The sequence below is a fragment of the Plasmodium gonderi genome, assembly GCF_002157705.1.
Source record: "Plasmodium gonderi DNA, contig: Chr02, whole genome shotgun sequence".
Lineage (NCBI taxonomy): Eukaryota > Apicomplexa > Aconoidasida > Haemosporida > Plasmodiidae > Plasmodium > Plasmodium gonderi.
Genome location: NW_021628926.1, coordinates 926,153 through 943,020, shown reverse-complemented (window position 1 = coordinate 943,020; position 16,868 = coordinate 926,153). Strand labels below are relative to the sequence as shown.

The window sequence follows — 16,868 nt, the reverse complement described above, 5'->3', positions numbered from 1 at the left end:
CTAATTTTACGATAATAAATAATTATGAGTGAATAAATATAAATTATCGCATATTTATAAATATAATATAGACTATTTAATTTTATATTATATTTCGTCATAGATATATTAATATTTTAAATTTTTTACTATTTTGCCATGTAAAAAAAAAACTATATATATAATAATATGACCATATTTCATTTTTTTGTAATTTAATGAATTTATTTATTTTTATGATTACAATTTAATAACAAATAATTTAACGTTTCTAATAGTTATTATTATTATAATTTTTTTTTTTTTTTTGAGCACTATATAGATTAAAATATATTTATTCCGTGTATGTTTTTTCTGATTATAGAACAAAACAAGACCTAAAATATTTGTTATATTGCGTGCGTAAAATATGTTAATCATACGAATGCTTTAATATAAGAATATTTCATATTGAATATGATTATATTTATCATTATTTTACATCTAAGACCAGTTGTTTATAGTATAGCTAACGTGAATTTGAAATGTATATTAAAAAATAATCATCGCAAAGAACAAATCGCAACAATTTTTAAGATTAATATTTCATCTTTACAACGATATTTTTGAATAAATAATTCATTCACTAATCATATTATAATTAATTATTGTGCTAAATCAGGAGAAACTTTGCATGAAAATTAGTTTTTCTTGGAATGATTTAAGGTTACATTTTTTAAAAATATATATATTTTACTAATATTATCCTATTTATTACAGCAATGATTTTTTAGGGTTTTATTCTGAGTTTAGGCAACAGTTTTTAAAATTTTTTTATATCATAATTATAATATATTTTGAAGTGATTTTTTTTTCTATAAATATAACTTTTACCATAATAATATTATTATCATAATAGGCTTTAAAATGTTTAAAAACTATTTTTTATTATATAAATCGAATAATCTACATATAACAGTTAGAAAGTATATAACGGATAATTATTTTTTTTTAGGATAAATAATTTAAAAAATTATATAGAGTTCAATTATACAAGTTTTGGATGTAATGATATTATATTTTCCGAATTAATATTCAATGAAAATGTTAAAAAAAAAAAAATTATATTCGAAGTCATTACATAGTGGTAACAATCTGTATGAGATAATTTAAAAGAATCACTTGACCGAGTTTAAAAAAAATAAACATATGTTATAATTTTTTAATATTAAAAGAAATCTATAATGTGAAGATAATTACACTAATTTTATTTATGTGAAGTCTATAAGAAACACAAAAAATGTAAACACGAATAAAGATGGATATGTGTTGGACAAGGGAACACTATTAAGGAAATAATTTAATGAATTGCACAGCTAAGAAGTGAAAAGAAAAATCATAAATTAAAGGGACGTAATTAAATGGTGTTTATACATTTTGATCAATCCTCTGAAGAAAAGTTACTGAGAGGAAAATATTTAATATACTAATATATGCCAAATTCATCTGAAATTATATTGAAATTATGTAAAACAGAACTCATAACTAATTGTGAACTTAGAACATAAATGTGTATTTTTTTAATTATAATTCTAAAATATTAATAAATGAAATAGAATTTTTGGTATTTATAAATATACGCTATAACCATTAGGTGTATAATTTATAGAAAAAATAATAGTGTATGAGTATCCGAGCTTTCCATTTAAAAAATATTATATGTATATGTTATATAATATACATTTTTATATATTATGAAAATCTCGCAATCCTGTCAAGCTGAAGAAAATAGGTCACATATTATAAAATTGTTATTTCTTATGGGTGAAATTGCAAAAACATGCATAGTAAGTTCAAGATAAGAACAATTTATATTTTTTTAAAACATTCTAACAGTAAAATATTTTGTGATAGATATATACTATATATGTGTTATGAGTTGATAAATAAGTATAATAAGACAATTACTAACAATTCCTATTCATTTAATTATATACCTTTATAAATTAGAGAAAATATTGGAAAGTATAAATGATATGAGGAAGATTATAGGGATTTTATTTTTAAAAAAAATATATTATTTATAACATCTCTAGTCGAAATAACAAAATAATACAGAATTTGTTCCTACATTTACGTATTTGTAGGGCTATATATTTAGGGATTTTGTGAAGTACAAAAATTGCTATCATTTAGCGACGACAAAAAATTGGTCAACGTCTTTTATAAATCATATTATTTCGAAATATATTATCAATACAAAAAATAGATTAGAAGGAAAAAAATCAAAAGTATGAAGAATTTACATTTCTATATCCTAATTTATAAATCTATATAGTAGAGCAATCCAAAATAATAGACTCGTTTATGTTAAAAAATTTCTTGATATATTTTTAACGATTATATAATTGAATGGTTTAATGGTTTAAATTACAGCCTCTATAAGTTACTAGAAATTTTTTTATTATTAATAAGAAAATATAACATTAAAAATAAGGTTTAATAATTTCTCTTATGTTTTGTCATTGAACTATGTGGATAAAATATTTGCTTATATTATAGCTCAATTTTATATTATGCTATTATTATAATTCTCTTTTAAATTAAGTAAAAGGAAATACGTGTCTTAGGTTACACACATTGATATTATAATAAAATTTATTGAAATGATTTACTCAATCACAGTTGATTATTTAAATTTATGAATGTGCACTCCATTAGTAAACTAAAAAAAAATGATGAATATGTCTGATGTTGCAAATAACAGGGTAATTATAATTCTCATCGTTCCAAAAAAAAAAAAGAAGCTATCACCTTACAAAGCATAAAATAACATTTTGCTTAATATATTCTATATATATATGAAGTAAAGTGGCTATATGTTTAAGGTAAGTTATATGTTAAACTATAAAAGCTATTATATTCATTATGTAAAAAATATTTATTTTTATATATTAGTTGTGAATGAATAAAGGGACATTTTAAATTATTTATGAAATATATTATTTAAGAAACATACTTAGAAATACATAGTTGAATAGTAGCTTAATTATTCACATATGAATAATATATGTATATTTTATAATAATATTCATTTAAGAGGGTTATCTAACATTAATTAATGTAAGAAAATCATACTAACATACTAATATAAGAAATATACTATTATTAAAATGTTTATCCATAAATTCCATGATAGAAAAAACTACAATATATAATTCAAAATAGGAAAATAATATTGTATTAGACATTTATTATGTTAATAAGACTGAAAATATTATTAACACTAATTTTTTTTATGTTATGTCCTAATGTAATAATTTTTGCATAACAAATATCATTTTTAAATATACTTATTTTACTTAAAAATAATGATTTTGATTGATCAATTTAAATTAATATAGATCTGATATATATATTACATAAATCTAATATCATGCTTATTAGGGTGCATATTTCAAATGCAATTTATTATATGTTTAAGAAAAAGTATAGTAATTTTTGTAATAATGTATTAAAAGATAAACAATTGAAAAAAGTTGTATCACTCATTTGATTTCTACTTTTAGATGAATATATATACAAGCACAAACAAAAAAATTAAAAATACTTGAATACATTTACATACGCTCCAAAGTTATATATACAAATGTAACTTGTAATACTCTAAAACCTTAAACGAACCATTTAGTTAATGTGAAAACAATACTTATATATTAATTTCTATGAGACTAATTAACAATGATCTAACTATTCAAAAGTAAGTGATAACATGTAGAAATTACATAGACACAACTTATAAGAAAATATAGGATTACGATAATTTAAACAACTGTTATCCACATTTTATGATTCAATAATGTTCAATATAAGGATGTTCATTTTAATCATGTTATATATCTACATACCTTTCAAAATTTACTATTTAGTTAGCACATTATTTAAAAAGAAAAATATTTCTTAAAATCCATTTTAACTTTCCCTGCTTTTAAAATTCCGTATTTTATAACCTTTATCATTATGTAAATATTAGGCTCCATTTATATTAGATAATATTATAAAACATATAGAATAACTCAATAAAAATGAAATTAGTGCATTGCCTGTGATCAAAATATTATAATCACTAGTACAACTGCTCATAACCTTACATGACACTGCAAAAAAACCATCCAGATAGTTTTGATAGACGAAATATTGCAACAGATAATTAATATTGTATATAATATTTTTCTTTTATTTAAAATATTACTCCTTTTTGCTCTTTTATATATTCTATCAATATTATTGAATATATATTTATTTTTAAAACAAGTGTATAAATTTCATAAAACCTTCTACTATCACATATATATTTATAATACTCCATATAAGAATGAAAATTGTTCATATGCTCATTCTTTATTCGTAAAATTCTGATATATTTTCATCTTTAATTTATTTATTTTCCTATTTTTTCTACTGACAGAATCATGTTCATTGAATTTAGGATATTATAATTTATTGAAAGCAAGCAAAATTCCTAATAACATATAATATAGGTGGTAATATATAATCATTATTTTTTCAAATGTTACATTATTCAATAATGAAAATCTACCACATAACAATGAAGTATATTTGTATATTAAAATAATAATTAGGAAATTAAATATATAATAAATAACAATATAATTAATATTTTTTTCAGTATAATGATATACTATATTTGCAATTTTTGTACTTAATTGAATAACATAAATTATAGTATAATTGATAAATTATATTCCTTTAAAGGTTTTATTAGTAATTTTTTAATTCATTATATGTTCATTTTATTTTTTTAGCTTTATGTAATAATGCTTTTCACCAAAATTTTCCATTAATTTGAATTACTTGTATATATAATATATTTCTGTTCTCTATTTTTTAAAGCATATTTTGAATTAAAGCAAATTTTATATTATGGATAAGTGTCATTTTCTTTTTATTCTATCTTTTTATGTTTTGATGCATTTTCTCATACATTTTTTTTTTCTTACTATCTGAATAAAATATTTGAGTTATCTTTTAATTGTATTTGTTTATATTTTTTCTACATTCCTCAATATCCAGTGAATGTTCACTTTTTATTACACTTCTACTATGTTTCAAATCCAAAAAGTGATTTTATCAATTTTTTTGTGGCTTTATGAATTTTGTCCTAATAATATAATTTGAGTTATATTTTTGTAATAAGAAAAGTATTAATAAAGATTATAAAAGTACTGTTAATATAAATAACAAAATTAATTAATATATTCACTAAAAAATATTACGATTAAAATTATATAAGAAGTACATAATTGTTATAACTTTTTATGAGAGTAATATTTATACTCTAATTAATATACATTAGAAGAAATATAGATTATTTATTAATAGTATAATTGTTTCTATGAATTTAATTGTATCATAATAATTTATTATTTTAATATATAAATAAAATGTATACATTCAGTTTCATACTATTTAGATACTTCTGAAGATGATACTAAATATGCTTAAAATATTTGTGTCGCTCATATTTTTGTTTTTACATCCATTAAGGTTTTAGAGGATTCCTAATTTTATACATTATTTATACAATATTTTTCTATAAGTTATGTGACTGATATAATATTTAGACATATTATTACATTTTTTAAAAAAATTATCTACTATTTCCTATTAATGTGAGTCACCTATATATATAATTTTTCAAGACATGGTGCTATATATTCATATATTTTTTTAATATATTTATATAATTAGTCATATTATTTTTAGGTTCATTACACATACATCCAAGAAATTTATCAATATTTTGTATGAATTAATCGAAAAATTTTAAAAATTTATTATTGCACTACTGAAACTCATAATTATCGCTATCGCGAAGGAGTATAATATTTAGATTATGCATTTAAAATTTTTTATTATATATTCCCTTTTATTTGATTTTAATAAATAATACGCAAAAATAAATTATATAAATATTTAGGCATACTTGCAAGTGGCAATATAACATTTTAGTGTCATGGAATTATATTTTCCATAATAATGTACGGGAAATGACAACAAGAATCGCTGTATTCTCATGAATTTTAACACATCTTTCTTGTGTTTTGAAAACGAATACAATTATACTTTATATTAATCATATTTATACAAATAATTATTTATTAATATGACTGTTAAATAATTAAATAAGCAAATGCACGTTAAATGATTTTTGACATATTTACGCGTTTAATTAATTTATTATAGATAACCACATACCAATATATAAGATTTTGAAAGAAATTGTTTTAAAATATATATAAATATGTAATGTTTATATACACTGCACAAAAAAGAAATAACAGTAATTCATATTGAGATAATTTTTATTTCTTGTGAAACATATGAAGTAAGAATTATTCTAATTATTGTTAAAAATATATGTATATACTTATTCTAATATAAATAGTATGGTAGTATCTATATTTAACTCTATCTGTATGGGCCTTTAAGATCCTTTGTTTATGAAGCTATCAGAAATAGATCATTCATAAATAATGTTATTCGTTAAAAGACGTGCTCTTATATTTGGTTCTCAAATAAAATTTTGATTTCATATACATCAATTTTATGGTAACTCTGTTATGTGTTATATTTATAATATTGAATATGATAACAACAAATAAATAATATTTGAATTGTAAGTTAGTTTATTCTATTACTGTAAAAAGGGTTTATACATAAAAAACATATATAACACTTAAAAGAATTTACAATTGTATAGATTGAAAATTAACTGTTTACGTTTTTATTATGTATATTGATTTTTCTTATTCAAGCAATATAATATATATTTAGTTTATATATTAACACAAATGTCTATGTAATATTAATTATATATGTAACTTTATTGGTTTTTATAGTAGAATATTTTTTCTTATATTATCATTTTTAAGATATTCTGTATTACCTAATCCAATTCTGAGTCATTACGTTGTGTTATTAATAATTGAATGTAAATAATAACATAAATGAAAAAATATAAATTTTTTATGCAAGGCAGCATATATAATAGATGGAAAATCTTTTAAAATGTGTAATTTAATTTTTGTATTTGTAAAATTATTTTTATTTCAATATACTGATTTTATTATCATCATTCACTCCTTGTATTGTTAATAACATCATTACTTTTTGTTATTTTTTTTTATGAGTTATTTAATGACACCTTTATATATAATAACTACCTCACAGGAAATATATCATTTTATATTTTTGTATCTCATTACCATAGATGATCAATAATAATCTCTAAATTTTTAGTCTTCTTTTATCTACAAATTGAAGCAGTATATTATTAATAATTCACTAGATTAATTCTTCTTCATATTCATTACACAATTAGAGAAGTAAATATATGTATTTTATACTTGTTTATGTTATGTTTTGTATTTAATGCAACTTATTTGTACATCTAATATAATAAAAGGATTATTCTAATATATAAATGTCTAAGCATTCTAAATATTATTAGTTTTGTATATGCATGTCTATTTATTTTAATATTTCATGGTCTTTTTAGTAATTATACATACATTTTTTTTTTCATTGTTTCATTTCCTTACATATAACATGAATAACTGTTCAATTTTTATGCTATATGTACTTGTTCTGAACAAAATTTTTAAATTAAAAATACGTTATTTTATTTTTTTATTGAAACACAGTGATTTTTCATATATTTTGTAATGTAGTTATATATTTAATTATATTTAAATCACAATATAAAAAACAAATATATGAATTGAATTATACTTTTCTTAAAATTATAATTCCTTTAAAACAAACTTCTTATGGAATTTGAAAAATATATTCTTAGTCTCAAATAAATTGATTCTGTTCAATTATAATAATATGTTTTATTCATGTTTTATTGGTGAAGTATCCTTATTGTATTATGGTGATGTTCACAATCACATGAATTGTAATTATTTTAGGGCTATTTTTTCATTGATAAATTAGTTATATGCACAATATGCATATTAGTAAATGAATAAAAAAATAAAATAAAGATATAGCATTAATTTTAATATAAAAAAATAATTGAGTACACATACACATCTTCTTTATGAAGTATTTGTATAAATCAATATGCTTAAACTGTGAAAGAATATTTTTATTCTTATGCAAACAACGTAAATATGTTTTACATTATGAACATAAAAGATACATATAACATCAAATAACCTTTCAAATAGTTTATATGCACTGTCGATAATAGCTTCCCATTTTTTACACATATTAAAAGTGACTGACGCTTGTTTCAAAATAAGACGTCACTTATATCCCAACTTATACATTCAGGACGTTAAATTATTTATAAGGTACTATCGACGTTATGTTATATTCCTTAATTAACACAATAATTGTGAATGCTCAATTTTAACGGAAGATTAATTAAAAAAAATATATGAATTCGTTAATATTTTTTGGAAAAAAAAAATACTTTTCAGTTATTCTTTTGTGGTGTTAAAATAATAAAAGATTATTTTATTTTCAAGTAATTAGACAATATAGTTCAATTTATATGTATATGTAGTAATTCTAATTTTTAAATGATTACTTATTACATGTTAATATATATTAAAACAAGGCGTTGTATTCCTTTGCGCATAATTAATGTATATGAAGGTTCAATGATTTATTACAATATTCTGACCTATAGAAAATTATACATGTTTATATTATAATATTTGTTTACGTATTGTACATTTTTTATATAGGAAATGAAACCAAACTAATGAACACTCCTTTTATTAATTTACACAACATTTCTTATATTTATTGATATTATAAATTCTTAATAAATTTATTTTTAAAATTTTAAGAATGAATAAATGAAATGCATAACTCTTGAAAAAAATGTTATAGAACAATAAAAATAACTACCCTTTTTAATGAATAATAAACGAATCCTATATCTATTAGAAATATAGTTATTATCGTATTGTATAATTTTTCAAAAGAATATATCTGAAAAGACATACATAATAGTAATATGAGCTCACTGAATTTAGTCTCATGTGAAATTAAGAGTTTCTTCCTTTGATACACACCATTAACAGAGTCATATAATTCTTCATTGGTTTGATATTTTAAATATTCACAATCTCCCGTATACATTTACAAATAATAAAGGTTATTCACCTTTTTATTATGGACAGTACAATGAATGAATATTTATCCATTAAAAATGTGTTTCTAATTGTAAGTAACTGTTTGCTTTTTGGAATTAATTAATATTTGGGAATAATATAAGTATATAATGTGTTATTATACTACATTAATAAATATACGTTAATATACATGCGTCCTTACTTAATGAGTTATCATTTTTTAAAAAATGATGGCACCATTATAAAAGATGAATTGATTGTTTTTTCACGTGTAATAAAAAAACATGCTGATTTGATAATATTTTATACAATGATAAAAAGAGTGAAAGAAGTATTGACGAAAAATTTATATTTCTGCAATACTACATACATATTTTGAATACTTCACAGAATTAATTATTTCTAATTCTTGCCAACAGATAAAAAACATGAAGCGTTTGACAAAATGCAGAAATATAAATAGTAATTCTGATAACTGTAACTATTTAGAAAACTTTAAAAAATATTGTAAAGCCTGCTGTAAAGTGATTGAGTAACCTTTAATAATGGTTCTCTTCTAAACAAATAAATGAAAGAACAGAATTATGTAATTATTTTACCTATTATTTTTTCTATCATATGTAAAAAAGCACTATAATGTGAAAGAAATATAAAGTAAATATAATAAAGATAAATTGTTAATCTTAATAACACTACTAATTAGAGAAAATGATAATTTGAGGCATTGAGTATATTATTATTTACATATTCCAAATAAAATATAAAGAAGAGAAGAATTTTTATGGTTAGTTTGAACATTATAAATATATTAAATGTAATAACATTAATAAAAACGAGTATGAATGGCATTTAAAAATTTTTAACTATGATAATCCTATTTATATAAAATATTGTGATGGATATAGTGCATATTATGATTGAGAAAATATTGAACCCTAATGTAAATATTTTTTTGCATATGATATTATATATGACAGAAGTATTCTATTGACCTTTTTATGTCCATATATGAGAAATTATGCGCAGACACCCATAAAGTAAAGAAAGATGTAGAAATCTCACAGGATGTGATAGATATTATAACACATAAAAATTATAGAACTCTGCTTGAGCCTAATAAAATTGCGTAATATACCTCCTTATTCTATTTAATGAACTAAATGAAGCAACCTATACCTCTTCCAACATTACAAAAACTCTTTATAACATATTAAATTCATATTATTTTGTCGCTTTAACAAGGTTTCTTCAGTAAGTAAGACAATTATATTATTTTATTTTTATCATCATATTAATACAAATTGGAATTAAATGTATAAATTGTTTATTAACTTTTATAATTTATATGAAATAAATCTATATTTATTAAATAAGTATTTTCAGCATTTTTTATGTATTAATGTACTTCCTCATGATAAATGTTGTATAAAATTGGAATATGTATAAATAAAATTAAAAAAAACTCTAAATAAGATATAAGGAGATTATGAATATCCATAATAATCTGAATGCATATAGGGAAATTATTTTCTTTATACTTTGTTGTAGGTAACAATTTTCAATAATTAGTACCTTAATTCAAGATAATTTACGTGAAAAACATGAAGATATAACCTAGTAGAGTTATGTGTATGCATCGTATTATCAGAAGAAAAATATGAATGAAAAAATAATGAAAGATGTTTCTTCCAAATACCAGGATATATATATCGTGCAATGTAAAACTAATTATATATATATATGAGTAATTCATTAATATGTAACATCATGTTAAAATTCCTATTATGAAACCTAATTAATAGTTTACTGTTTTTTCGAAGATATTCTTTATTTGAAAATTGTGAAAAAATATTAAATTACATATAAACAATTAAAAAAAACAAAGTTGTGAAATTTATATTAGTATAATGGGGTTTGAGCTTATGTAAATTTGAATAAAATCATGTTGTTCATTAATGACATAGCAGAATATAATAATATTGCACTGAGAACTTGCGGTAATTCTGGTATAACACAAAAATCTAAGAAATTTAATATAAACATATTCTAATAGTTTTTAAGATATATATATCTGTTTTTAGAAAAACAAATTATGGAAAAATAAGCTATAAAATATTTTTATATTAGGGAATATTAGATTAAGATAATATAATTTGTGTTCTTATTACATGTGAATCAGTGTACTACATAACACTTTTATTTTCTTATAATTATATATGAAATTATACAAATTTCTAAGAAAATATGATATTAATTGATGCAATTATGTTTCATCTGAATAATAGATTCCATATATGCAACAAAATTACTTTGTATACAATTAAAACAACAATAGCAAGCAAAAAATAATATAAAATAAAAGATTTATGCTTTATTTTAATTTTTTTTTGAACATTTCTACATGCAAAATGAAATTAATCTTTGAATTACATATATTATAATAATTTTGTACGCTATTTAAAACAACAAAAAAAGAAAAAGTTATTTGAAAACAAGAATACAATAATATATGAAAAAAAAATGTAATAAAAAAATGATGTCGTGTAATTTCTGTCTTTATATATATATACTGATTAAGCTAGAAAATAGAACAGTTATCATGATATTTGTACATAAATTCCAAAAAAAAACATTAATACATTAATTAATATTATTAAATTACGATATTATTGAAAAGATAGCATATTTAATACTTCGCCTATAAATATAAAAAGTAAATAAAAAAGAAGAAAAACTAATATAATTATGTATTATATTACATTAATAGTAGTGTAAGTCCCAGATAGAATAAAGTTACATTTATCCAATATATATATAATATATGTAAAATATAATTTTGATTTGAGTAATAAATAATGAAAATAACAAATAAATATATTATATTAACTAATAAAACCACAAGATTATGCACTATTATTTTATTATTTAAATATGTATATATAACATGAAAAAACGCATAATAATTTTATATGAGTAAATTAATTGTAAAATATTATAAATAATATACAATATTTTTTATATATTAACTACATAAAAAGCATATTATACTATATCTAATCTAATATGTATTCATAATGCAAAAATTTTCTCATTCTACATAAAGAATTATATAAAAATTTAATATATATATAATACAATAAAATGAGTCTACGTAACACGGTAAAATAATATTAATGCATTTGATAATAAAAATAATCATTTAGTTTGTAATTCAAATATAATTAATGCTAATAGTATACACAATGTTTTATATTCATATATATAATTTATATACAAATTAGCAAAAATTCTTAAACAATAAAAAATACGTATAAAAAAAGAGCACAATCTAAAGAATCAATATATATATACATTAACATAAACACTCAGAATGGAACATAAATTTATGGATTATAAAATAATTTTAATTAATTACCACGGATACCAAGCGTTAAAGTGGATAAAATTTATGGTATATAATTTATATATATTAGCTTATAATTTAACGCACTTAATGTAAATTTAAAATAAATGTTGTGTTTATGGTTTAAAATAGATTAAATGAGAAATAGGTTAATATTAAGATATAGGAAAAAACATAATAATTTATGTATAGAATTATAAAACGGACAATAATATTAATACACACTCTATATACTTTAGTACCTTATAGCCATAATAGAAATATGAGCAAATAAAGCTCATAATATAACATATAACTGACGCAAATATTATTTTCTCTGGAACCAAAAGAAAAATTACTATATTAAATAAATATCACAACCCTAAATTAAGCCCTCAAATATGGTATCTAAAATTATATCAATAAATCTATCCTCTGCAGCTAATCAAAATAATTTAGCATAAACATAACAAAAGGAATTATATATATGACTTAGTAAATCAACTTTTGTAAATTATTTAGAAGGAATAACTAAATATATGAAAAAAAAAATTATTTTGAATAATGTATATCTTTATATTTTTGTGAATAGTTCTTTTCTCAGTACCATCATGAGATATGTGTATATATTTTTTTCCTTTATTACAATTCTTGCGAGTTATGAAATATAGCATATAAATATAATGGTTTCTGTGATATTTTTATTAGTTTAGTTATGCATTGTGTTTTAATTATTCGTCATAAATAGAAAAATATTTTATATTTATATAATTCTATTTGTTATATATGCAGTATTTAATTTAAAATATCATAAGTTATTTTTTATGTATCTTACGCTTATGATGTACTAAATATAAATAAAATTGGAGTATACTATAAATAAAACATTATTTTCAAATATTTTAAATTAATTATAAAAGAAGTTATGGCAAGAACGAGTTTAATACTACATTAAACATATAAATTCTTATATAATAATTATGATAATACAATATTAAATAAATACATATAATTAATATAAAAATTTAATTTTTGAAAATAAATAATTTATATAAATCTAAGATGACCTTTTTCTGAATTTAAGAAATATTTTTATATTCTTTAAATATTTTATAGTTAATAGAGAAAAAATAATTTCCTGTAACATATATTCTACAAGAACTAAGTAATATTTACATTAAATAATTATGTTTTAACATTTCAAGTATTTAATTCGCATATAAAGAACATGTTTTGTTTGAATTTGAATGTACAGAACATATAAAAAACAATAATATCCTTATAAAATTACCTTTCACTATTTTATAAGTATATATTGTAAAAACAACATCGTTTTAATTATACACATTTATTCTCACAATTGAAAATATACAATAAAGAATGCATTACATTAATTAGTAGTGATTTAATGCATTAAGAAATTATAATATTTAATTATTTAATGACATTATATTTGATAATAAGGAATATAAAAGAAGTAAATATATAATTATTACTTAACTATTGCACCTTTTGTGAAATATATAAATTATTAATATTCAAAACTATGTAATACATAACCTAGTTATTATTTTATTAAAGTATTATTCTTTTAGGTATCAAATAATACTAAAATATTATAAATAATAAAATATGATACAGTTATTATATAAACCATAAGGATAGATTCAATATTAGTTATATATATTTATCCACGAACCTTACTTTCTTAATATTTTTGAAATAATACTTTATTATTAAATTAATTAATTTATAATATATAGTTCATATTATTTTAAATTTCATAATAAGCCAATTATCACTAATATATTATGATAACTAATCCATTTATAATCTGATAGTTAATATATAGCTATTTTTTATGAATAAAGTTAATACAATAATATGAAATAAAATTGTTTTTATAATTATATAAAAGTTATATTTTAACCTTGAACATTAAGAACACAATAAATATTTATCTTGGTATTTTTTTTCGCTATTAGAACATGAATTATTATTTTTAAAATACATATTACAAGTATTAATCCCATCTTTTAGAAATAAGCATATTATAACGTTACTTATAAGTTATTCATATAAATACATATCTTTTGTAATATTAAGTGTTTTCCCTATATTATTAAAATCTTTGTTTATTTTTTATTTTGTTGTACATAACATCTAATATGGAAGAAATATCTACATATGTAAGGAGACTTTTGAAAACAAAAATTATTAAATATATCAAATGATTATATTATTGAAATGCTAAATTTTATCTATTATAATAACTACTATATGAACTTATAATTATTTTATATCTTCTATTTTTTATGTTTAACATTAAATTTTTTATTCTCAGAAATTTGACCCAAATATGTTGCCTTCACAAATATTTTATAGTAAATTGAAGGAAACCTTTACCGAGGGGAAATATGGAAATATATTTTGTGTTGGAAGAAGCGAAAATTCCTTAACAGAGTACCCAAAAATTCAGTCTTTTTGCTCAAATATTATATATTATTTAAAAAAAGATAACCTTTCATTGAATAATAACCCTAATAAGGATATGTACTGTAATCTTTTAGGCTACTGGATATATGATCAATTAGTAAATTATTTTAATAAAGATAAACGTGATGCTATGCATATTTATGGTAAAATCGTGAGTGTATGGAACATTAATTTTAAAATTAATACAAATGCTAATATTTCGAAATGCATACTGGATTCTGAAATGCTTAATCACAATGATTGGGATAAGAGAATGAAATTATATGAATATTACGTAGATTATGAATTATACGTTAAACAGCACATATCTAAAATCGATGATTGTGAAAAATTTTATAAATACATTAAAGATAAAGAAAACCTGTATGATCATTTTATGGCTCCTTGTTATGGTAATAATAAACAAAGATGCCCAGATTTTTATGAGAAATGTAAAATGTACAATCCAACAATTGTGTTAAAAACGCGTAAATGTCATGATGAAATGGTTACACTAGATAATGGTTTAAAAAACTTACCTGGAAGAGATATTGAAAGTGATTCACCTAAAATAGGAGATAGACAAGGTGTATCTGAGATACAGGTTGCACATGATTCACTTGAAATTGGAGCTATACAAGTTATATCTGAAAATATGGAATTAATACCGCACGAATCAGAAGGGGGATATGATACTACATTAAGTCAAAGGGAATATTTGGAAAAATCACAATTACATGAGGAGAGTTATAAACCATTAAAATCATTTGGTAAAGTGATACTTGGAATATTCATAACTACTATGACATTTGGACTTTTATATATAGTATATATAATTTTATTTAATTGATATAAATCGCATTTATTTTTTAGGAATTTACATAAATTAGATCTTTATATTTAATAAATTAATATACCATATATATTTGTTATTGTTCTTTATATAGAAAATTTCACCTACAGAAAATCTGTTAAGTAATAAGATTAAAATGATAAAAAAAATGTTTAGTAAAAATAATGAAAAAAAAAATAAATATATTTTCCCCACAACAACATATTTTAATCAATTATCTGAGGACCGTGAAGAGCATTATATAGGATACAACAATTTATAGTATATTTCAGTTCAAAATGTTTGGTAATTACAATACCTTAGATGGAGCATATATTATATAGAGAAAATTTTGGTTGAATAAATATTTTATTTCATATTTAAAAAAAAGTAATAAAAAAACAAAATAAAATTATAATAAACAGTGTTAAGGATTTGGAGCGATAAGTACAAAAAAATACATTGAATATAAAAAAAAAAATATTTAATGTAATAAATAAATTGCAAATATAAATAAATTATTCTCAATATATATAAACTCTGCGTAAATTTATATATTTTCTAATTAAACTTTTTATATTAATATATTTTATGCCATGTGAAATATAATTTGCTTAAAATAATTATTATACTCATTAATATATATAATTACGTAAAATTATATTATAGTATAATCTACTATATATATTTATCATGATATAATTATAAAAATTATAATTATGAAATATCAATTCAGATGTTTATAACATTGTCCAGTTGTCACGACAATATTACATATATTAAAAATAAAGATAAATGTTTTTTTTTTTTTTTTTTTAATGTTTTGCTATTTATTATTCTATCATTCTTCAATAGTTCATTATTCACCATATTATGTAGGAAAATTAATATGAATTATTTTATATTTCTAGTTTATATATGAACCACATGCATCTTAATATGTAGATTCATAGAACTAATTATGCATAAAAATTCATAATATAGCAAAATAGTAGAGCATAAAAAAGAAAAAAGGAAAACTAATTTTTCATTAAATTATTTTCGA

The 16,868-nt window shown here is 19.8% G+C and overlaps 1 protein-coding gene across 1 annotated transcript; it reads left to right on the top strand.

Annotated features, from left to right (window-relative positions):
- Positions 1-14,684: 14,684 nt before the first annotated feature.
- PGO_021740 (variable surface protein) lies at positions 14,685-16,106 on the top strand (the record flags this gene model as incomplete). The annotated part of the gene is made up of 3 exons (XM_028685989.1): positions 14,685-14,705; positions 14,861-15,817; positions 15,939-16,106. The coding sequence occupies 3 exons, from the start codon at positions 14,685-14,687 to the stop codon at positions 16,104-16,106; spliced, it is 1,146 nt and encodes a 381-aa protein (XP_028541790.1).
- Positions 16,107-16,868: the final 762 nt, after the last annotated feature.